The 25356-nt window shown below is 30.1% G+C and overlaps 3 protein-coding genes and 1 non-coding gene across 9 annotated transcripts; 2 read left to right on the plus strand and 2 right to left on the minus strand.

The window, feature by feature from the left end:
- The first annotated feature begins 3564 nt into the window (after positions 1 to 3564).
- LOC126657277 (RING-H2 finger protein ATL7-like) lies at positions 3565 to 7758 on the plus strand. The gene is made up of 4 exons (XM_050351946.2): positions 3565 to 4062; positions 4149 to 4231; positions 6595 to 7019; positions 7172 to 7758. Exons 1-4 carry the CDS (start codon positions 3820 to 3822, stop codon positions 7186 to 7188), a joined length of 768 nt encoding a protein of 255 aa, XP_050207903.1. The 5' UTR covers positions 3565 to 3819; the 3' UTR covers positions 7189 to 7758.
- A 5160-nt stretch (positions 7759 to 12918) lies between these two features.
- Positions 12919 to 14744, plus strand: LOC126665676 (phytolongin Phyl1.1-like). 2 transcript variants are annotated; one of them, XM_050358546.2, is made up of 3 exons: positions 12919 to 13039; positions 13257 to 13293; positions 13389 to 14744. In XM_050358546.2, the coding sequence occupies exon 3, from the start codon at positions 13737 to 13739 to the stop codon at positions 14571 to 14573; it is 837 nt and encodes a 278-aa protein (XP_050214503.1). In that variant the 5' UTR covers positions 12919 to 13039; positions 13257 to 13293; positions 13389 to 13736; the 3' UTR covers positions 14574 to 14744. The 2 variants fall into 2 exon arrangements, with proteins under 2 accessions (XP_050214503.1, XP_050214502.1); XM_050358545.2 differs by having other exon boundaries at positions 12926 to 13103.
- A 1326-nt stretch (positions 14745 to 16070) lies between these two features.
- Positions 16071 to 24406, minus strand: LOC126665283 (tRNA-specific adenosine deaminase TAD3). 5 transcript variants are annotated; one of them, XM_050358040.2, is made up of 11 exons: positions 24267 to 24405; positions 23343 to 23438; positions 21975 to 22069; positions 21810 to 21861; positions 21652 to 21722; positions 21366 to 21493; positions 20333 to 20415; positions 18685 to 18784; positions 17364 to 17825; positions 16639 to 16742; positions 16071 to 16421 (listed from the first exon to the last, which is right to left on the minus strand). In XM_050358040.2, exons 3-11 carry the CDS (start codon positions 22051 to 22053, stop codon positions 16199 to 16201), a joined length of 1302 nt encoding a protein of 433 aa, XP_050213997.1. In that variant the 5' UTR covers positions 22054 to 22069; positions 23343 to 23438; positions 24267 to 24405; the 3' UTR covers positions 16071 to 16198. The 5 variants fall into 5 exon arrangements, with proteins under 5 accessions (XP_050213997.1, XP_050213996.1, XP_050213998.1 ...); XM_050358039.2 differs by having other exon boundaries at positions 23343 to 23498; XM_050358041.2 differs by having other exon boundaries at positions 21366 to 21487; positions 23343 to 23511.
- LOC126666404 (small nucleolar RNA snoR101) lies at positions 23919 to 23981 on the minus strand. The gene has a single exon (XR_007637905.1). It is a non-coding gene; the product is annotated as a small nucleolar RNA snoR101 (small nucleolar RNA).
- Positions 24407 to 25356: the final 950 nt, after the last annotated feature.

Consider the following 25356-nt stretch of genomic DNA (forward strand, 5'->3'; position numbering starts at 1 on the left):
TATTTGAACCAGATAAAATATAAAATTGAAAATCCATTAATAGGTAAGTTAAAAATATAGTCAGAACTACTAAATGATTGTTGTAATAGAAAACTACAGAATTATTGTCGTGATAAAGAATTGCTAAATGGTAGTAGTTTGTATTATAAAGGCCAGACCTAATGTCTTAAAAAATTCCGATCTTTTAGCCTCTTTTCAATCCTACTCTGACGTTGAAAACTGGTCAATTTTACGTTATTTCGCATTTTTGAGTTCCAATTGTACCCTAAAATATTAAATTGATGTTTTTTTCGTTTCAAAAAAATTAAAAAAATGTTCTCTATATCTAGCATATATTAATTGTATATGTTGAAATTTATTTAGATTTAGGTAAATTAATTAAGAATTTAAATTATTTTTAATTTTGATTGTGATTTTTAGTTAGTTTTTAAAAATAAAAGACTTATTTGTACTTTTTTGAATGGAAATAAATTTAATTTTATCTTTAAACTTAGTTAATTACACGATTTCATCATTTGAATAAAAAATTATGAAAAATTAAAAAACTAGGGTACAAGTGAAACGAGAAAATGCAAAATAGGGTAAAATTAATTAGTTTTCAACGTCAGGATAGAATTGAAAAGGGGCTAAAAGGTCGGAGATTTTTGAGGTATTAAGTCTAAATTATATAAAGTTTTTTAAACTGAAATTTGTTGACTAAATATGTATTTTTGCAATTAAGTTATTTTTATGATAGTTTTGTAGTTATCCCTAAAAGATTTGTAATGTCGATCTAAGGTCGGAGTGTTTATATTATATTATAGGTGTTGTTTTATGTCAAGTTTTCAGATTTTTTACGATTGTATCTGTAGGGTTTAGCTAATCTAATTTAGTTTTCTTTCGTCAAAAGCTAGTTTCTTTTTTTTAGAAAAATTGATTAGGTTTTAAACGTTATAAATTATTTAAATCATTTCATATTTTGGATGTAGAATGTTATAATCAAATTTCAACTTCAATAACTAAAAATAAAAATACAAGTAATCCGTCCTAATCAAATTGCATGTTACGTACGAAATGTCATTAGTGTGGGGCTGGTTTAGAGTAGTAATCTAAAAGAATGGTGAAGGTGAGCACTGTATCTAATTAGACAGCTGTTTTGTTAATTAATTATTGGCATAAAAGAAAATTTGATTAGAGGAATATGCTAAGAAGAGATCTGAAAATGATAATTATTTAATTATGCTGATAACTTATTTTATATTTACATCTACTCTTTTTGAAACTTAATTTGTCTATATCTTAAACTAGAACATGCCAGAATAGCATGTACTCACTGGGACGAAAGAATTACTAATATTTTTCAAACATTAAATTCAATCATAAATTAATGTTGGGTTGGACAATTTTTTATTTATTTTTAACAAAGGTTGGACGCTAATCTTTTTTAACAAAGGTTGGACGCTAATCTTTTTTTTTCTTTTCCATTAGATCAAAAATTTAACTATATGATCTTTACAACTCTAATCTATTAAAAACTTAAGAAACAACAAAACTAATCGAAAGAGAAGATTCAAACCGTGGATCTCGCTAACATTGCCATTTTGGACCGCAAAACGATAAAAAAAGTCATGTTGCATGCGAAGGTTTTGATTTTAAAACACTTTCGATTAAATCTTAAACTGCTAGATTCGTTGAAGTTAAGTATTTTCGATCATTTTTGTCCATAGAATTTTTAGAAGTTAGATAGATAATTTTTTAAAATTTTAATTTACAAAAAATTGATTTTGAAGTTCGAACAAACACTAATTTTTTTGGGGAGATTTAAAAAAATAAACCATAAAATTAATATAAAATTAATATTTCTTTAAAAAAACGATAATTTCATATAGAAGAGTTTTATACTTGTAGAATTTTATTGAATAATAATTAAAACTGTATACTACTCCCTCCGTCCCATAAAAATAGAAAAAGTACCCATTTTACAAGAATTAAGAAAGTAGTTATTTATAGGTAATTTGTGATAATTTGTCTAAATTACCCTTGTACTTTATTAGTTATGTACATTTTCCAAAGCCACTCTACTAATTATAGCACTTACAACTCATTTGTTTATCTTTTCAAAATATGCATTTAATGTTTTATGATAAGTATGTAGGAGTATTTTGATAATTTTTGACTTAACTAACTCTACTTTTTCTATTTTTATGGGACAAAAAAAGGTGGTACTTTTTCTATCTTTATGGGACGGAGGGAGTATTTAGTATTTACGGACAGAGAGGAGGTTAGAGAGAGAATGCCTATGTCAAATGTCACTAGTAAAATTGATAATTCATTATAGAGTTCACCAGGTTTGCACCGTGGATCTTAAGACAGGTTGGACATTAATTAGAAGAGACAAATTGGAGAGCTTAAAAAGGGTCAGCTTAATTGGTTGTGAAGGTCGGATTATAATTAGATAAGGATTAAGGATCACGATTTATGCTATAAACAACGAATAATCTCCGCATAAAATCTTTATTGATCTCGACTTTTATATTTTTTTACTCCATTTATTAGTTTCTCATTTTTAAGACCAAATAGGGACCTATTTATATTATCTGTCACCCATTTTTGACTTCATTCTTTAGTATACCTTCTCCTATTTTATTTATTTATTTATTTATTCGTTTTAATGAACGTCCAAGGCAATTACCAATGGCATTTTTAATATTTAATTTTTAATTGAAAGATAGATGCATGTTTTAAAATTATGGTACATGTACATCATTTTTGTGTTACATCCTTTGAACATATTCCATATCATGATGAATTGAATTAATAGCAATAAGATACTAATCTAAAACATTTCTTTCAACTTTTTTTACATAATTAAATAAATTTATTGTTTTTAGATGTAACATAAATAATTTATTTTATTTTAATTAAACTTTAAATATTTATTAACTCGATATTGTAACTTTTAAGTTTTTAAATTAATATATCAAATTAGAAAGACTTAATTATTTTAATAATCAAGAATTTTAGCGTGCTTTACAATCTTAACATGAACTTTTAATTTTGACAATATAAAACATCAAATTTTAAATTTTTACAACTCGAAACACCAATCAATTTTTTGTCAAAAAAATAATGATATGCACTAAAACAGTGTGGATTCCGGTGTCCGCATCAAAAGCTTTCCGTTTTTTTTTCTTTTATAGGAGTGAAATCTTTTAGTTCTTTTTCTCCTTAAATAGAAAAGGCCAAAGTAGAGAATAAATAGTCTTTATATCTTTCATCACCTACCTTACTTGGCTGTCTGAACCTGTGATCTTTCTTCTCTTTTTTTGGAGGAGTTTTTTTTTTTTCAATTTGGGGAAGTTAATAATTGGTATAATTTTTTCATTTCACACTTATTAATTGTATATAAAATTTTAGTAAGTAATTTTCTAAAGAGAAAATAGAATAAATGAAAAAAAAATGATATAAAATAATACTAAAAATATCATAGGAATTTTTAAAATGAAATATTAATATATACAAAAATATGTGTAAATAGCTAGTATACATTACATTTGTTTGTCACTCCTACTTCATTCCCTTTGTTTGGCCTCAATATTAGGATATCTATAGTATACTACTATAAATATCACCAACTCTCTCTCTCATTTTCTCAACCAAATCAACCTAAAGTTGTTACCTTTTCTCATTTTTCTTGATTTTTTCTCTTCTTGGTATCCCATAATATACTTGCATTCTTACTTACTCATCTTCAGATCTCTTCTTTTTCTTTCTTTAGCCTGTTTCTTATCTGGGTTCTCTTCAAAACTTGCATTTTCTGATTTTGAGTGTAAATCTTGTATGATATTTTTACTGGGTTGTATTATGTCTCGTTTTAGATCACAGCCTCCTAGTTCAGCACCATCTTCGTCTTCTTCTGTAGCTGAACTGAAGCTCTACCAAGCTTTTATCTTTTCTGTTCCTATTTTCTTCACTTTTGTTCTTCTTTTCTTGTTTTATTTGTTTTATCTTCGTCGTAGAAGAGTTGACTGGGCTTCACTTCGAATGAGAGCTAATGTGCAAGACCATAATGATATCTTAAGGGTAACGTCTTTATTAATTCGTGATCTTACATATTTCATTGTGTTTTATTTTTATGTTCATATACCAATTGCTGTTATGTTAAGCAGGCTGAATTGGGGTTGAAGAAGGAGGTGAGAGAGATGTTGCCTATTATTGTTTACAAGGAGAGCTTCTCTGTTAGAGATACACAGTGAGTGGGCTTTCTTTAAGTTTTTTTATTGCTGTTTTTTTAATTTTTCACTAATTTGTATGCCTACTTGCTTAAAGATTATTCTGTCAATTGTGTGTATCTATGTTGCACGTAAACTTCTCGGATTGAATCGTGTGGTTCGGACTTCCTTTCCGGAACGGAAACACGTCTGAAAGTCCGAAACTTCAAAACTCTATTTGTATAAGCTATGTTTAGCCTTTTTGTGCTACATAGGTGTGTATCTTTGAGATATGAATAATTTATATTCTTCAATTTCTATTAACATTTAGCTGGATCAAATGAAATGATTCTTTCTGTTTGATTGCTATTTATAAGAGATCCAGGGTTAATTAGGTTATCAACGCATTATGTGTATGAAGATATCATGTGACTTCTTTAGTAGCCCACGAAAAATGATCTATAACATTGAACCCCAACCCCTCGCGAGCCAGTTAACTTGGAGAATCAACTATCTTGAAGCAGTCTAGTTTACGGGTCTAGGTCCTTTGTCCTGCAAATGCAATGCTGACGTTTCTTGTATATTATTTTCTAAAGTGTAATCATGCTGATGAATGTCTTGAGACTGTTTTTCTGATGCTGTCACAACAAATTGACAATGGACTTCTTATGGTATTTTTGTCAGTTGCCACTTAACTTCTATTGATTCCATTTTTTAGGCTTTCGTTGAGTACTAGTAATTTATGTCATCAATGATTGTGCATCGTGAATTTGTCATTGTGTTGGGACTTAGAAGTGAAGAAAAGACAGAAGTTAGTTATGCTGGTTGATGGTCAATCTTGCAAATTAGTTTCAAATTTTCTTCTGTATTAATCTGTAGCCTATATGCACCAATAAATGGATTGTTCTAGCATAATTTTCAATGTTATTTGAATTCGAATGTCAAAATACGTTCCCAAATGTTCAAAAAGAAAAAGAAGTGTCTTATTATTACTTTAATCTCTGAAAAGTTAGTCCAATCACCAATGCTACAAGAAAATCATTTGATGACTTACTGATATTATCATTATTTGAATTACATTGATATTTCCCGTAGGCTCTAGACTGGTTATTTCACGAGTCCATGCATGTGCCTCAATATTGCTAGTTTCATATAATGACATCTCTGGGCATTCACATAACAGGGAGAGCACAGACACAGATCTTAATGTGCAGGAAAATGCTCCAAATGTTGTTTATTGCTGTTGAAATGACATAGGCCATGACTCCATGTGTTCTTTATCAGTTCTTACAAAGATTAGATTGTTTTAATCCAGATGCTTAGCACTTAACAGAGTCTAATATTTGGAAATTATCCATGTTATTATTATAGTTTAGATTGCTGTAATATAGCATATACTTTTGGTTTGACTACTTTTCTGGCGAACTTTTTTAACACTGGCTGTTCTAGGAATACACATGTTTCCGGGGACCGACCTGTCCCAGCCTGACTGCATCAAAAGCTTGATTAAATGTTGGGTTGGTTCTAGATCTTACTTCCCCGGAGAGTGGAGACTGGAGTTCAACCAACTTCTAGTTTTCAAATTTTCAACCTGACTTGAGTCTCACCTACCTACGAGTTGCATTATGCTCAAGGTATCATAGCATAACTTCAGCAACAATATCTTATTCAGTCTCAGAAATTTAAAAATATTTAAGCTCAATACATGCTTTATTCATCATGCATTTGTTTAGATGCATGGTATAAAATGTTCCTTCTGAAAGACAGTTTCAAGTTATCAATCAAGTCAAAATTTTTGTTTTCTGGAGGGTGTGACGACTGATGTTTATTTTATGCATAGATACTATCTGGAAAACTATCGTCTTACATTGGAAATTTTTAGAAGGTACAAAGAATTTTATTTTTCATGCATAGACGTATCGTCATGTCCAGCTATGGTTGAAGATAGTATTGAAGTATTCTATGTATTTAATGCGAGCAATTTGATTAAATTATTTGTGTTCTAGTCAAAACCAAATATAATTTAATTTGACAGTCTCTCACTTATGATGATTTTGTCATTAAAAATTGTATGTACACTGTACTTGCTTGAGTTTATTTTTTTAATAGTACCTGCTAACTTAATGGATCTTCAAATTGTGTGTGTCATTAAGATTTATGATATAACTCTGTGGCAGTTCAATGATATCTGGTGGCAAGAGCTGCTAACTTGTGGTAAATGCCTTCACTTATCATCTGATATACTTTAAATTTACTTCATTTGATCTTTGAAAGGAACATAAAAATTGAACCTTCAAATGGTATAATATTGCTTAAAATGCCTCGAGTAATCTCTATTATTCGGTATTTTTTTTTTATATCTATTCATACATATGGTTTAAATTTTCCGGTTATATGATTACAGATGCCCAGTGTGCTTGGGGGACTACCAAGCAGAGGATAAGCTTCAACAAATACCAAAATGTGGCCACACATTTCACATGGAATGCATTGACCCCTGGCTTGCCAATCATACTACATGCCCTCTCTGCCGACTTTCCCTGATCTCACCTGTTAAAATTTCGAGTGAATCGCCTAACAATCAAGTAGAAAGCGGTCAAGATTCTTCTGCGGCAGGAACTGATGGTGAAACATCTGATCAATCAGACTCGGGAACAGAGTCTGGTGACGAATCACAATCTACTCAACTCTCTGAGCCAAGAAATGAAGACTCTGGAAATGTCCATAACACTCCTGCAGAAGAGGAAAGAAGCTCCGACTGTGCTGATCAGGGGAATGATGGAGCTGAACGGAATGAATCTGACAAGCTTGAAAACATCGGAGGAACTGGTAAAGTGTAATTCTTTATGCACCATCTTAGACATATTTTACCATCAAATTTTTCTGATCCTCGATGATATTATAACTGGAAATTTATGTTACTGTATTTCAAGACGATTTCTGGTACTGATATCCTTTTATTTTTCCTTTGGTGTAAGCAGCTGAATCTCGAGCATGAAATGAGATAATCGAGCTGGCAATGCCTTAATGAACCTTTTACTACGCCACTTAGTGCTCTCGGAATGAGAAAGATAAGTTTCTGAAAACCTTTTGAAGAAATGTCGACGTTGCCATTGCAGTCGCGATATCTCGTTCTTTTCTTGAAGAAGGGAATTCATCAAGATAATGCTTGTTTTGATATCGGATGCTTGCTTCCGGAGAAACAGACGTCCGCATTGCAGTTGCAAGATACATTTCTTTTCCAGATAAGGGACGAGTTACTCGTTTATCTGTCGATGATCGGAAGGAATCACTCTGTGATGAATATGCCATGGATATGTGGTTGCCATTGAAAGCATAATTGGTGGACATAGTGAGATAGGTGAAGGGCATTGTAGCTGCCATAATTGCAAATTTATTATCAGGTGCTTGAGTAGGCTATATTGTCTACCTTTTGTAATATATAGTGACTTGTGTATGATGTAGGTGGAGTAGAGTTGAACAGAGAATGAGAAAATTGTACTTTCTTCAAATTTTATATTCAACACTCATTTTAAATCGAATAAAAAATTATTTAACACTCATTTAATTCAATTCTGAAATAATAACAATCTTATGAAAAAAATATATGTTTTAAAAGTAAAAGGTAAGTGAATTATAAATTTGACTCGAAGTTAATTCAAAATAAATTTAGTTATAATTCAAGAAAATATTGCTGTTTTTTTTAATTATATAAGCAAATAATTCAAGTTAAATTAAATATTTAATAGTTGTATATATGTGCAATCTTTGAATCATTATAGTTCTAATTTTCTATAAACTATTATTTGAATTTTTTTAAATTAAAATAAATAACTATAAATTATATTTTTTTGCTAATTATTAGCAGTATATTATTAGCTTTAATTTAATTTTACAATAAAATACTTTTAAAAAATTCATAGATTTAAGTAGGGGTGGGCAAAAAAACCAGTCAAACCGATTAACCGAACCGAAACCGGAAAACCGAACCGGAAAATGTGATTAACCGGTCCAACGGTTTAGGTTTAGGTTTTGATTTTTAGTTTTCATGGTTAATGGTTTAGGTTTAGGTTTTGGATTTTTAAAAACCGTGGTTAACCGGTTAACCGGTTTAATATATATATTCATATATTTTTAATAATTAATAAGATATATTTTATGATCTATAAAATAATATTGATTTTATAATATACACAATAAAATCTAAATATAAAAATATATTGACATATATTTTATTTAGGAATATTTATATATTTTAGGAGATTTTATATATGAAAATATTGTAAAAGAAATTTGTTTTCCTTATTAAAATATTTACTTAACAAAAATAGGAATATTTAAGTCTATAAATAGTAGAAAGTGGACGTGAACAACACTACAAACAATTCAAAAAAATACAAACCTAGCTTTAATAGTACTCATAAATTATTTGTAAATAATAGGCTTAATCACCAAAAAATGCCAAACCTATACGTTTTGTGTCAATTATAGCCAAACCTTTAAAAATCACCAGATTTAGCCAAACCTTATATGTTCTGTTTCTTTTTTAGCCATTTTTGAATCGAACCGGTTTTTTTGACACCGTGTCGTCCACGTCACCGCCAACTAAGCAATTGGCTGGCATGTCAGCTGAAATATTTAAATAAGGTTTGGCTATAACTGACACAAAATGCATAGGTTTGGTATTTTTTGATGAATAAAACTAATTTTAAAATTAAATAATTAAATAATTAATTATATTATAATAAAATTCATATATATTTAAAAAATCATATTTTTATTTAACGCTAATTAAAATTAATTTATTTTTACTAAATTTAAATAATTATAATATTTTTTTTACATATTTGAGGGATATATAATTAATTTAAATTCTAATAAAAACAAAAAATGTCATATTCATTTTAAAATTTATTTTTTTAAATTCCAGTCGTCGATTCTTTGACACCGCCGCCGTTTGAGACCCAATTATTCGTCTTCCAACGAACAATCTGAGAGTAATATACACAACAAACATACGACAGTGTTCATAAGTCAACTATACACATATAAATATAAAATAATTACTGAATAGACTGTTTATTTAAAGGACGAGTTTAATTATTTTTTCATTTTTTTTCTTTATAAAGTGAAGCTCATTGTGGTGTAATCAATATATATCATGATGTTTATAAGCATAAACGCATATGTCATTTTACTCGGCATAGCCAAAAAAATTACCTTAATTTATACATAACTATTTTATTTATTACCTAAATCCAGTCATAACAAGATCTCAACAACATTAAAAATACTAAATCAAGTTCAAAATCATCATAAACATTAAATCCTTTTACCAAGTTTAATTCAATATTAATTCCTAAATAATACGTTAATTTATTTTTTTAATTACATATTCATTAAAATTTATTATAATATAAATTTATTAGATTTAATTAAGTTTAATAAAAAATTAAAATTAATTTTAATTAGTATTAAATAGGAAATATTAATTATTTTTAAATATATATAAATTTCATAAATGATATAATTAATTTACTAATTATTAAATTTAAAAATTGCTTGAATTTAAAATTAGGTTTATTCACCCAAAAAATACCAAACCTATATTTTTTGTGTCAGTTATAGCCAAACCTTATTTAAATATTTCAGCTGCCATGTCAGCCAATTGCTTAGTTGGCGGTGACGTGGACGACACGGTGTCAAAAAAACCGGTTCGATTCAAAAATGGCTAAAAAAGAAACATAACATATAAGGTTTGGCTAAATCTGGTGATTTTTAAAGGTTTGGCTATAATTGACACAAAACGTATAGGTTTGGCATTTTTTGGTGATTAAGCCTAAATAATAATAGTTTTAAATATTTGCATTGACTTGACTATTTATAAGATAGTTTAGATTTATATTTTTTTAATATAATTTGAATTTCTATATTTTTTTTTGTTTGCTAAAAAATTAAATAGAATTAAAAATATATATCTTTTTTTGTCTTTAATTTTTCTAATGGTTATATGGTTAAAAACCGCAAAACCGAAAAACCGAACCGTTTTTTATGGTTAACCAATTTACCGGTTAACCGTTTAAAATTTTAGGTTTAGGTTTTTAATTTTAAAAATCGTATTACAATGGACCGGTTTACAAATTACCCTTATGGACCGGTTAACCGGTCCATGCCCACCCCTAGATTTAAGTAAATTTAAGATAAGTATAAAGTTCAAATTCAGTTTAAGATATATCAGATTACTCTCAAGTCCCCCACATTACATATGTCATTATTCACACTTTTGTCTCTCTTATTTAAAAATCAAACGATATGGTCCCCCAACTTTTATTTTTGTTATCATTTTAGTCATTTCGTTCAATTTTGGTGTCAGTCAATTAAGTCAAAGGATTTAATTAAAAAAATTAAAGTTCAATTTAGACTTTAAACTTATATTTTTAATATGTATAAATAAAAATTATATTATTATAAAATTTAATGACTTAGCGACCTTAATTTGATTTTTTAATGTTTATTAACGTTTTAATTTTTTGAAATTTTTTGTACTTTTAAAAAGTAAATGAAGTAAGAAAGTGAAACATATTAAACTGAATTTATCAAGCCCCTGAATCTCATAAAAAAGATAATGTTTATTTATATTTGTGCCAAAACAAGTTTGAGGACTTAATTAAAATTTAATTTTTTTAGTTAAATTTTTCAACTTAGTTGACTAAAACAAAAAAAGCCGAAGGACTAAGCAGAAACAAAAATGAAAGTCTTATGTCTACATGGCATTAACAATTATGAAATTTTTGTTTAAATCCTAGTAAGTTTTTTTTTTTATCTTTACTCATTCGGGAGGTGGTTCTGTCTGTTTTTGGCCAGAAATCACCTCATGGTCTTTCATATTCAAACTTTTAAATTTTTTTATAGTTCTTTTACTTTTAGTTTTGAAGAAAGTTTCTTTTTAATCAATTTTGGTCTAGATTTATAATTTATCGAGTCGATTTTCTTACTTGGATTATATTTAATGTAATCTAATTTAAGAATGTGTATGTTTTATTTTCAAAATTGGAGATGTTGAAATTTCGCTATTAAAGCAAGTTTGACCTCTGCCACAATCAAATCCGTCATCTTGCGATGGATTCCACCAAGTATAGATGCGTTATACATTTATTTTGATGACTTATTAATGTTAAAGAGAATTGATCTAACACTAGAATGGAGATTAAAGATTGAAATGGTGGAGATAGAGCTACTAGCTAGAGCAGTTTTGTGATCATAGATTGTATGACCCGAAAAATAGAATATGATCTTATATTTTTTTATTTAAAATATTGTAATGGATACCTTCAAAAAGATTATTTTAACTTATAATAATATTAGTTTGATAATACAAGACTGTTTTAGATCAATAAATGACAATATGCTTAAAAGTTTATTATGTTAATAGCAGGGGCGGAACTAGATTTTGTGAAATAGGGGGACAAAATCATACAAATTCTATTTTGAGGGGGCAAAATGAATAAAAATAACTATATTATTTGAGAAAATAAAAAAGTTGTAGGCTTTTTTTGTTAAAAAAAATTACAGAGGCAATGGCGTCTCAGGATATACTAGTTCCACCCTTGATTAATAGGAAAATCTATATGGCAGCTCATGTTTTAACATGAGATATTTAAAAAGTCTTGTAGCTGTAGGTTGTCTAAATGGATGAGGTGTGTCCTTTAAATATCAAAATTTATATATTGACTGGTCAATTAGTTTTCTATTCCCTCCGGTTCATAATATTTGTCGTATTTGCCTTTAACACAAAAATTAAGAAAATAATTAATATCTTAATTTGTAAACATTTTTACTTAATTAAACTTGTTTATATTTATAATTTCTATTTTTATTTGTTTATTATATATTTTCAATAAATTAATAGAGGGCAAACATGGAAAATAGCAATTAATACTCTCTTGATATTTTAAAATGATAAATATTATAAACCTATTTTTTTTTAAATATGACAAATATTATGAACCGGAGGGGACGGAATAATAACTAATATTTTTAATTTTTCAAGAAAAAATATATTTCTAAAATGCTTTTTGTGCAATACCAAATATAGAAGTTACATGGTCCAATTTTTTCACCATGGAATTCTTGATTGTTGTTGCCAGAAAAAGTCTTCTTTCTTCCACTCAACATCAATCGACAGCCGTTTAATTATATGTTTATGTCGAAGAATTAGACTGATTCAACATGTTTTATTTATTTTTGAAGTTTATAATTAATTGAGTAATTTTTGATTGCTATTAAAAGGTCCTTTTTTTCATTCAAAAGGTTTTTTTAAGAGTTATAAAGGATGAGAGATTTGTCTATCTATATCAAATAAAAAATATGAATAAATGAATAAAAAAGACCTTATAAGATAAAAATAAACTTAGTTAAACAGTATTTCACAAGTCGTATAATAGATACAAAATTTATTTTGTATTATAACTTGTACAATAGTTGTAATTATTTCTAGGGTAAATGCGTCAACACAAAAAATCATCTAAATATCATCCCCAATTTGTATCATAATACAAATCATATTTTCATAGATATTTTTAATAGTAATAATATTTTTTATAATTATTTTTTATGATATTTTTTTATAAATTTAAACAGTATTTTTACGATTATTTAAAAAGATGGATATTTTCAAAAAAAAATCCGAAACAATAAAGGCATGGAGGCAGAGGAAAGAGATGAAAGCAAAGCATAAAAATAGGTGATTGGTAGACCAAACGGTCAACAAAATTAGGAGTAAAATACAAATATCTCTGTTTTTAAACCTTCAATACTTCATTCTTCAACTTTCTCAGATAACTCAACTGGTAAATTACCCTTTTCACCAAAACTATGTACAATGCTTTTCTAAAAAAAAATCAGTCTCTTTTAGTAAGTTTTTATGTATCATTTTCATCTTTTATTCATCCGTTTGATTTGACATAAACCCATGAGTTTCTTCTTTAGTTGGATCTTTGACTTCATAATTATTATTGGGTTTCTTCTGAATTTTGCTAATTTTTCATTTTTGTTTGCTGATTGCAGTTTTCAGTTGACTGTATGGAGAACCTTAAATTCTTAGGTATCGTATCTTACTCTACTATATGTGATTTGTTGGGTTGAAATTAGGTATTTTGGTAATTGGGTTTTTGTAAGATGATAGTGATTTAATTACAGATTACAATTATGTTAGTGGGATTTGAGGAGAGGCATGAGTGGTTTCTTTCTTGAATTAGCCCAAGTTCTGTTTGTGGACTTACCTAAAGCACTGTTTCTTGACTTTGAAGACTTCATTGAAGAACTCTGTTGGTATTTGTTGGATGCTTTTGATTTTGTAGCCCACGAGTTTCTTGCTTTTCTTTTGGTTTTTGCATCTTATCTTCAACAATTTATTGGCTCTCTCTTTTTCCAATTCGCTGTTTCGTAAAAGTTGTTAAGAATTTATTGTGTAGCTGGATTAAGCAGTTGAACTACGAAGATAATAGGAGAAGTTCGAGTTGGTAGTGATTAGTAAGGATTCGCTTGATGGCTTCAATTCAAAATACTGTTCATTATTGCTGTGTTTGGAGAGGTAATCGGAGCTTGTATGTTTATAGCGGGGGAGATCATGAGATTGAGAAATTGGCGGTTTTGTCGTTAGAGAGTACTCCTCGGTATCATAAGTGGTATTTTGAGACAATTAGAAAGAGGACTTTCGGATTTTTGATTGAAGATGGTTATGTTTATTTTGCGATTGTCGATGAGGGTCTTGGAAATTCAGTCGTTCTTCAGTTTCTAGAGCATGTGAGAGATGAATTTAAGAAGGTTGCTAAAAAGGGTTCAAGAGGAAGTTTTTCAGGATTAAGCTCAATCAATGTACAAGAACAGTTTGTGCCTGTTGTGCGTCGATTGATAACCTCGTTGGAACATATGTCCGAAAGGGGCAATGATTGGACAACTAAAACTTCCTCATCTGAAAATATTGGCCTCTCTCCATCACCAAGTGATGCTAATGGACAAATTGAAATTATTAGCTCTACTAAAGCTCCTCTACTGGGAAAATCCAATAAGCAAGACAAGAGGAAGTTGAAGGATCACGTGATTGTAATGAGAGATATCGAGTCGGAGGAGCATAAAAAATCTACCGATAGAGGAGTTAAAGTAGATTCAAGCTCATTGGATTCTAATAACCAAGGCGGAGTAGCATCTCCAATTTCATTACAGAAGGATTTGGGTTCAATGAGGATCAGGTCAAGCGCTCAAAACATTCGGAAGAAGTGGTGGCGTCAAGTACGGATTGTCCTCGCCATTGATGCCGGCATTTGTTTGATACTATTCATTATTTGGATATCAATTTGTGGTGGTTTCGGATGTACCCGTTGATTTGGAATCTGAAGATAGAGATTTTAATTTTATTCTTTTACATGATTGGGTGGCTATTGAGAGTATATAAGAATCAGTTTTGTTGAGTGCATAGAAGCAATATTTCAAATTTCAAGCTTGCCATAGTAACAGATTCTCTATATAAATGAAATTTAAAAGTTTGATCTTCTATTGGAGGGATGTTATGTTAGATTCTTGTGTTTATAATATATTTTTAGTTACAGATGCATTGTATTTATTTATTCCATCTATATCTTGAGAGATTTTTAGGTAGACTCAGTCCACCACGTCATCCGTGAACTAACCTATCATATAATGACACGTCATTAAAATGATGGCAATCTTGTAAATTCGTTTATTACTTATTTACAATTTGAATAATAATATTACAAGATTGTCATCATTTTAATGACGTGTCATTATGTGATAGGCTTAGTCTACGGATGACGTGGTGGACTGAGTCTATTTAAAAATTTCTCCTATATCTTTCAATTTTTGTAAAAATTAAAATTTGAATCTATCAAAATGTCTGAGAAATTTTTAGGTAGTCTCAGTCCACCACGTCATCCGTGGACTAAACCAATCGTATCATAACACCTCATTAAAATGAGGTATTCTTTTAATATCATTATTTAAAAGTGTATGCAAATAACAAACGAAATTACGAGAATACCCTTATTTTAATAAGGTGATGATATTATTAGTTTAGTCCATGAATAACGTGATAGACTGAGTCTACTTAAGAATTTCTCCAAAATGTCTTGATATTTCTTAGCTTTTCAAACTCGTCTCTTCATTTAGTCGCATTTAAATCAATTTCTAAAATATTGATACCTGCCACATCATATTTATTACATTTTCATTTTTAATTATAAAGTAGTTTATTATTTATTTAATTAAATATCATATATATTACCCCTTCATTCCAGTTTAAAAGGTTCCCACTTTCTATTCTTGGATATCCCATTTAGAATATCTATTTTTATTCTTAAAGCCATTTTATGTTTATTTTATTTTTACCAGGTAAAGTATGAAAAAAAATGTTATAATAAATATTTTCTTAATATATGTGTACAATCAGATGACACTTCTAAAATTAAATGGAAAGAATAATAAATAGTAAATTTACTTTTTCATATAAATTTAAAAAATACAATATCACTATGTAATTTGAATTTAAATAATTTAAATATCCTAAATAAACTTAATTTATTTAAATAGATTAAATATTTATAACATATTCATTTATCCTACACCATCTATCAATCTGAGAAAAAGAACTGATAGACTTCAAGTTGCTATTCTTGTTAATATTGCCTAAATGAATTATTTTTACAAATTTTCTTTCACCCATTTACCTCAATTTAGTATATCTGTCACAATTGCTTTTTCTGGTATATTATACTTGAATTCATCCTCAAAAAAAAAATGAATTGAAGAACTTACAGCTTTAAAAACTTCAAGTAAACATTTGTGCAATCTTACAGATTGTACAGATAACTTAAAAATAATCATATAAAAAGAATCATCAATGGTTTCAGACATGTAATTTAACCTCACTAACGAGAGTTTCAAAGATACATATCTGTACTTAGAAATGTGATTCCGTTGAAATGCAGCTCTTGTTAACAATTAGATGCCGCGGTTCTGCCAGCATCACAAATCTGTTCTGCTGCTTCAACCATATTAAGAGCATTTTCAGGCAAAACGACTCTGAAAACCGCATAATGATGATTCAAGCTTCTCTCCCCCTGTAATCTGTAAACGCTGCCTAATGCACCAGCTTTTGGATTGGGGAAAGCAAAAAATATCCGCCTAATTCGTTGGTGAACCATAGCCATTGCACACCTTCGTTGACATTGAGTATCAATCAACTGAGCATTGCAAAACATTTACAAAGGAAAATAAAAAGGACTAGATAGAATGGAAAAGGAAAATAAGAATCATTCGACTGAAGATCCTAAAAACTTATGAGCCAGTATCCTCGTGTTCAGATGTTACCAATAAGCACACGGTTGAATATGACAAGAAAACTGGTGAAGTAAAATTGCTTTAACAAACTTACATGGTACATGGCTCCCAAACCGTATAGATGTCATAACCAGTGCACAGATAGGGTCTCATTGATCTGTCCTCAGTATGAGAATCAAATTCCTTTCCATTCTCAACCTAAAGAAGATGAGATGAAACTTAAGAGCTTTTTTTTTAGTACTATCAAAAGAGAAGCAATAAATAAGACAAAACTATCAGTTCAACTAGGGGTGAACAAACGGTTGGTTCGGTTAAAAACCAACTGATTTAATCAAACTTGAACTAACCAAATAACTTTATCTTTATAACTGAATTAACCAAATTAATTCAAATCTTAAAAATACAAAACCAAACCGGCATAATTAGTCAGTTAATTTTGTTAAACCAGTAAACTTATAAAGAATAATAACAATATTCGGTTAATTCAATTAATTTGGTTAGCCAAATTTTAAAACTCTTAACTGTAATCGAACCAAAATGTTTTACTAACCGAACCTACCGAATCACCAAATTAACCGAAAACCTTCAACTGAATTATCCGAAATAGATCGACTGATTCGGTTAATTTCGTTCAACCAATTTTTTGCTCTAATAGTTTTTCTAATACAAATTTATCGTTCATTTGTGTTGTTGATGAACAACATACATTCCTTGAACACAGTTTAGAAATAAAAATCATAAACCCACCAGCCCCTTTTAGATACCAAAATAATTCCCAACCAAAATGCTTCACCTATAAATAATATGAAATTAACTCACATTGGCAAGACTAGTCTTTTGTCTTTTCGTCGGGAAACCTGCAATAGAGGTCTGCTCAAGTTCCGCATTCAAATACTTCTCCTCAGTATGAAACACACCAGGGAACATAAGTCTATCCCTCTCAGCAGAAGATTCAATTGCAACAATAGGAGCATGTCTTAAAGGGTGACAATAACATGAACTCGTCACATCCAATTGTTGCCTAGACCACTGCCAAGGGTTTAAACAAGAAACAAAAAGTTCTAATCTCTCGGATCTATCATCTGCATTGTTTGGAAACATGCTTATATGAGTTGCTACTTTATTGGAATGGGAACTAGAGGTAACGGAGGTTGGTTGTATGAAGTGGCCATTTTCAATACTCGACTTCTTTGTAGGAACATGCCTTGAGAATATTTGATCGCACCCACTTGCAATAATCTGCTGGACTGACGGATCCACTATAACAGCAGCGTTGACTACCTGGAGAAAAATAAGAAAAAGCAATTGAGCATAACTATAGATTACTTTAGAGCTTGTTTTCTTCAGCTGTACAGTGCATATTGCTGATGATCAATAGCAAAATAATTGATTTGTCTTGGTGTATGGTAAATATTGAACTGTAGTTAATTTGTACATGAGAAATATGAATTTGATTGATAATAGAAATCAATTTTTATATTTTACAAAATTATAAAATAAATAAATAATCATTACAAAGCAATAAAATATTTATAATTAAATAAATATATTGTCAAAAATGTTATTATAATAAAATAAATCTTTTGAGACAGTTTGAGAAAGGAAAAAGTTTTATATGCATGTATTTTCATTTAGATAGAAATTTATAATTTTAGAAGATGTTAAGTTTGTGAAATATGAAAATTAGCAAACGGTTTGGGAAGAAAAGTTCCAATACAAAGTTGAATCTCTAGCTGATTGGGAGTGAAACGACTACCAGCAACTGAATGAGGTATTTCATCAAAAGGGTATAATGAAGCTGATTGATAAGAAACAAGTGTCAGTTGTCCTCATCCACGGGATCAGAAACCCAATAACCACAACTTACTATTTATGACAGTCTACATTTACTGTCTAATCTAAGGATAGATGTTAAGAAAAACTAATGCTACACCAATTAGCTAAGCTAACCCCGATTTCCTCAGCCTTCACTCAAATGTCATAAAGCAGAAAGCACTTCCTTTAAGTTGATCACCCAAAAAAAAAGTTTTCAAGGTAAGTCAGAAGAAGATTATACATACGTCGGTAGATTAACATAATGTAACAATATTGCAGTATGCTGTAGAAGTAAACTTAGTTTACAGAAGAAATTAGTAATTACCAAACCATCACCAGATTTTGCCAAGTCGATAGCCACTTTCATGAAATTGAACACTGAATGTGAGTCCTCTTCATTGAATCCAGTTATGCCATCAATATTGCTATACGTGAAGGGAAAAAAATGATAAATATATTTAGAAGTTTCTTTTTTTTGAAAATATATAATAAGTTAGAACAGCCAAAACCCGTTATAATGGATGCACATCTTGAATTGTATCAAGAAAAATTCTAGAAAAAAATTAAATTCCATGGAAGAAAAATGAGAACATAAATATTTATTGTAAATACATTTTCTATAGTTTCTACGTCAAACTACACTTACCACTTCTTTTTAGAAGTACTGTGACATAGTCAGACTGATTCAACCGGCTGGTCCGACTAGTGCGTTAAAAAGGCTATTTTTTTAATTTTTAATAGCAAACTGATTTTTTACAGGTCTGACCGGTTCAAACCCCAGTCTAACCAGAGCTTCTGATTCTTGACTCTTTCCAAATATGACCAGCCACTGGTTCCCAGTTGAACCGATCCTACCAGCAGGTCCGGTTTCTAAAACACTAATTTCAATAAATGTGATGGCTAGGGCATAAGGATGACACCTTTGGCCTGGTAGGTATCATGTTCAAAGATCATTTACATCTCATCTCATCCAAATTCTAATTGAGACTGAGCTGGTACATAAGAGAACAATTTAGAGAAATAAACTTCCCTGGTCTAGAATATAAGATGTAAAACATCAAGCTAGAGACTCAAATAATTACAGCTACCAAAATAATAAGAGTAGCGTCTCCTAGTTCTAAATCTTCTACCCAATTTGGAAATCATTTTCTCCTTTGCAACAATTCCATCGACAGTTTAAAAATAATAGCAGGCTTTGTCCCATTAAAACAATTAGTAGATTGACAATTTGGGTTGTTACTAAGCCCTAGTAATGCGTTTTTACTCAAAATATTTCAGGGGGGCGTTTTACTATAAAAATCTAGCGAAAATAGCATTAATTCATCTTCCTGAAAGCTTTTGTTCTAAAAAAGAATGAGCACTTCAGAAGGATCAAGCAATGGCAAACACTAAATTCTTTGTCAGTGTAATAGACATTTAGATGAGAGTCTTGTGTCAGCAAGACACTAACAATTATCTCCAATTCCAATACATCATGATTCATTGTCAATGCCACGCTTCTTTGACATTGATTTGTATTTTAACAGTTAAGAGTCGAATTGTTTGAAATTATCCAAAATTCATTTCATGATAATACTCATTTTATAACAATCCACTCTATAAGATTCTACTCATTTTATGACATAGTCGTAGATGGTATCATCCAAGAACTAATAGTAATATTACATCGCAAAGGGAAAATGTAAAAGTAGCCAAATGCAGTCATAAAAAAGAGGTAAAATTTATGGAGCCACTGGTAAAGTTAAAATGACAATCAACAAAATAATCCTTTTTGAAAAGAGCAAACTTTTGAAACGAAGGTCCACCCTCACCTCTGGCCCCAGCAAACAGAAGACACAAAGTTTAATATTTACATTCTTCATTATAGGAGTAAAGAGCAATTCATATGAAACTTGGTACGAAGTATAGAAAGACAAACAAGAAGGCAAACAAATAAAAAGAGTAACAATAGTGAAATAACAAAAATGACTTACTAGGTAGGAGGATGAAATGATGTTGGCCAAAACTTGCATTGTTCCTCCCACTCTTCTCTAGATGTTGCAGCATGTTTGCAAATCTGCAATTGAATAAAGTCCATATGTAAAACATGACTGCTTAACTTCATCCAGAAGCAGTCATATCTAAACTAGATTATATGAGAGAAAAATATGAATAATAAATAACAGAAACCATTCCAGGTGGATACAATACTTAATATGGGATAGCAATACCTAATAAATATAAATTCATAAATTTCATTTATGTATGACCTTTTCTTCTAAGCATTTCTTTTCAAAGTTGAAAGACTCGCTGACTTTGAAAATTCTCAATTCCCCAGCTGATTTCATAAAACACTATTCTAACTGTTACAACCGACTGCTGTGATTTTTGACTCCTTGGAGTTAATTGTTTCATAGTAACAAAAAAAACACCATATTGGACACAATCAACATTCCTAAAGGGGAAATAAATTCAATTTAAAACATAAGACCACCAAAAACTCAGATCAAGTCGTCATCAGTTAAATGATGTACGGTGAGAAAATAAGCAAAACCATGAGTATCCTTGGCTCCTAACTATCTTAGGTATTTACCAAAAAGCAACAGTATCTATTCAATTTTCAGCTGTCAACACTATTCCAGCAGTTAGAAGTAATACAGTAAATGGCAAGTCTGTCCTGGCAAGACTAGTTCAACAGTATCTACCACTATCTTTTCAATGATAATAATTACAGCCATAAGATTTAAATTGAAAAGCTACAACATCACTATTTAATATGTCCAAAACAAAAGTAAAAAAAAGAAGAAGTTAGTTCTAAAGATACCATTAATTCCTTCATAAATCTCCTAGTCCTATCATATAAGCATGAACATCAGGAGTAATCACAGATAGGATTTAAACTCTAAACATAGTTGACCACAGCCAAAATGTTTATCACCAAGTGAAGGTAGTCACTTTAGCAATATGCATACATGCAACATACAAATATACATAGGGAAAGTGAAAAAAAAAAGGAATAAAACCCACTTTTGTGATAAAAGGACTCAACTGGTAAGAATTGATCAGCTCTTGTACATCTTGAGGTATATTATTTGACTGACTGTCATCCTCAGAAGTTAAGCATAATATAACTGACAGCTGAGATTTCCCTGTGGCTAGAACAAAATATCAGCATCAATTCTGAACTATTGGTGAACATTCAAACTAAACTCAACGCTTCATCTTTAATCCATTACAAACCACAAGATCCACAACTATAAGACAAAGACAACCAATGTACAGAATAGCACAAGTACAAAACAAGAGCACCCACCTTCAACATTCCTCTTCTGTATCCGCTTTACATGGCGAAAATTTTCAAGTGGAGCTATCTTATTTAAATTCCTAATGCCAGCAAATGTCAAAATCCACTACATTTCAATAATAGATAAATAAAAAGAATTCAAAGTATGAATAACTAAAAGCTCAAACCTTATAAGAGCATTTGCAAGCTTAGGCTCGATCAAAGAAGCAAATGCATTCACTAGAATGGTATACACAAGAATCAGACGAGGAAAATAAAATCGCATTAGGTTAATAGGCAATAAAAGATAAGAATAGTTTCAGAGATGGGACTGTGGCTTATAATAATCTCACCTGTAGGCTGTTGATTAGGAGGGATAGGTGGCTTGTCAGGAATGCATACAATTTTCCTTCCATCTGCGTTATTGTTCATCTTTTTCCCACTTCCTCTGATTATAGACAAACAATTTTAAGAAATCAAAAACTTTGCACCCTTTATTCACTTTTACCATGAAAATTGAATTTTAAATAAATCCATGTGTAGACCTTTTAAAGAAAAAAATTTGAATCAAATAACTAGAAAGCAAAAGGAAAAAAGAAACTATTTGAGGATTTAAAAGAACACTTAAATTGCATTTTAAACACCCACCTTCACGGCCTCTCTCTGCTAAAAATAAAACTGTAAAATGTGCATTTTAGGCAGCATTTTTATTAAAAATTTGGTGAAATGTTAATTTATGCCCCTCATTTTAGAGTTTTGGTCATTTGCACAACTCAAGTTTCAAAGACCATTTACACACTTAAACTTAACTTTTCCGTGGCACTTAAACACATTTTTGGTAGTCAGCATGCTGTGTGTACCAGAAACGCCTAAGAGGGTGTGAATCCTAGAAAAGATGCACGGGCTCTTTAATTTCGGAACTTTTGCCTCCTAACTACTACTCATTAGAGAAATTTATAAGGGATGTAATTAGGTACAAATGTTCTTTCAAGCTTCAAAGCTTCAAATAAGAGTTTCACATGGTATTGGGAATTTTAAATATACTCAGAGAGTTTTCCTTAACCTATGTTCTACATATCACAAATCAAGATTTTGATAATTACATTAGTTTTTCTTCTAAAGCGTGTTATGTAGACCGGGAGATCCCTTTATTCTAGGTCAAGATTCCTCCTATGCCAAACATAATTGACTTATCTGCTACCCAATTGAATATTATGCCAACAACTATTCTATTTTGTTTATGTTAGCGAACTTAACAACAATTTTGAAGCGGCTTTGTGACTTTGTCATTCAATAGTTAGTGGTAGAAATGATTTAAAAATTAGCAAGAAGACTATATATTTTGCTTTGAGATCAGGAAATGCAGCATATTGAGCAAAGTTATACGTGCATTTTCTGAGGAAATCCCTTCTGTTACTTCCCGTAATTTTTTTCAAAACAGTAGCAATCGTGATAAAATGGACCCATGACATAGCAATAGCCAAAGAAAATGCATTTCTCATTTTTTATTCTATTAAATGGAATGTTTGAATAATATATGTGCTATATTCTCAAAATCAAAATTCAAAAATGCAAGTATTTAAACGAGCAAAATATCACTACTAGCTATTACAACTTCTCTTTCACTCTAAGCACAAAAAAATCAAAGCAAACAACAAGAAAAATTCCATAAAGATGGAGAACATAAAAGCTAAGAGAATAGTGCAAAATAATCAACTCACCGAAATCAGAAATGAAATCAACATCAACGTTTGGAGGTTGCAGCTATAGGCTATCTAATTACAGCTGTACATTTAATTCACCAGATGATCATTAACCTGAAAATGATGACTACAAGCCCATTCAGCGGTGAAATGCTACCAATTTTCCTCAACAACCTAAGAAGAAACACTAAAATTGAATTTGAAAGAGCAAAATGGTCAAATTAATATTTTAGAACAACCATAAAACATCGTTTTCGACAACATTACCCATAATTGAACTTATTTGTGAGTCTTCTTAAGTGGACTGAAAATTCATTAAACCTTATTTACATTATGTGACAAATATAAGCAGCTGAACAAAAACATGCATATTCTAACAAATAAAAGTAAAGTACATTATTATAGCTAATAAACACTCAACTACTATTTAATTGAATGTATCTAATGTGTATTAATAATGAATTAACAAACACTCAATTAGTAGTGTTCCCTATGTATTATTGATGTCACACCATTCAAATGAATAACCAAAAGAAAACGAAAATAATTTTTTTGTTCAGAAAGTAGATGAAATAATTTGAGTGCAAAGGCAAGAGCATCAGTAGATAAATTGTCAACAAGTGAACTTACCTGAAGTTCAGAGATCAAGTGTAAACCATCATATGCACTGGCTTTGCACAAACATTTAAATAAACAACAGATTTATCAACTTTTAAAACTTTACAAATTACCTTAATTCATTATCACTATTCACCAATTTTCATATTTCATATAGAAAAAGAGATTAAACCTATAAAATGTTTGCAAACGAGCAACTCTAGCTTATAGCAATTAGCAACCCATTCTACATTCCAAACAGCAAAAAGCTTCGCAAATCCAAACTAAATAAAATACATTATAAAACAGAAAAATTAAAAAAAAGAAATATAGATGAGACATTACCTAGAGAAGAGAGAAGATGAAAGTGGAAGGAGGGGTGAAGCGCTAAGGACACAGCGCTGGCGGCGGCGGCGGTCGGAGAGAGGGAAGATGAAAATTGTTTTGTTTGTGTTTTGTGTTAATGTTATGTTGCAGATGAAAGGACTATTTAGGAGTCCATTTCATTCTTTTATTTTTTAATTAAAACTATGTAATTGTGCTTAAATTTATAATTTTAGTTAAAATTATGTAGTTTTATTTAAAATAAAAATATAACTCTATAATTTTAATTAAAATAAATGATACTAAATAAATAAAATTAAAAATCTGTAATAAAAAATATAGAGAAAATTACAGAAAAAGGCCAAAAATTAGCCCACATTTCACGCGCTACAATTTTTATTCTATGATTTACATCTGTACTAATTTTATTACAAATTGACAGTTTTTCTTTAAAAGTTTTCACCAACACCTATTTTTTAAGAAAGGTGATGTTCTCCATTACAAATCTTCGTAAATCTCCATCACCGTCTTTGCAAATCTCCATCGCCATCTTAGATCTATTATTATCACAACCACCAGCTGTCGTCGGGATGTTCCAAAGAAATCCATGTCTTCCGACGGTAATTTCTCTCCTGCCGGTGTTGAGCTCTGATACCCCGACGGCGGGACGGGTTGGCGGAAACGGCGGTGAAGGGTGGTTCTCGGCGGAGCTTCCACGCCCGGAGTGTTGGTGGGTTGACGATGCAATGAAAAGTGGGATAGCAGCGGATGTGAAGTGAAATCTGTGGAAATTTACATGGATTTTGATGGAAAACATGGAAATAATTTCAAAAGATTCATAAGGATGTAAATTTCTAATGTGCTAAACTGTTGTAAAAAAGGTTCCTTTTTGTAAGTGTCTTGTATGTGTTGGATGAAATTCTCAAATGGATAACTTTTTCTATTTGGCTCTCCTGGTTCTTATTGTACTATGACTGCTTCACTTTCTGCATTAAAATGTTCAAGTTGTTCTTCATTAATTTTTGATTTTGTTATTGTTTACAAGTTGTGACCCTTCATTGAATTTTGAGGAGTTATCTCAAAAGATTCATTATGGCTTATGCTATTGCTT

The sequence above is a fragment of the Mercurialis annua genome, linkage group LG1-X (genome assembly GCF_937616625.2).
Source record: "Mercurialis annua linkage group LG1-X, ddMerAnnu1.2, whole genome shotgun sequence".
Classification (NCBI taxonomy): domain Eukaryota; kingdom Viridiplantae; phylum Streptophyta; class Magnoliopsida; order Malpighiales; family Euphorbiaceae; genus Mercurialis; species Mercurialis annua.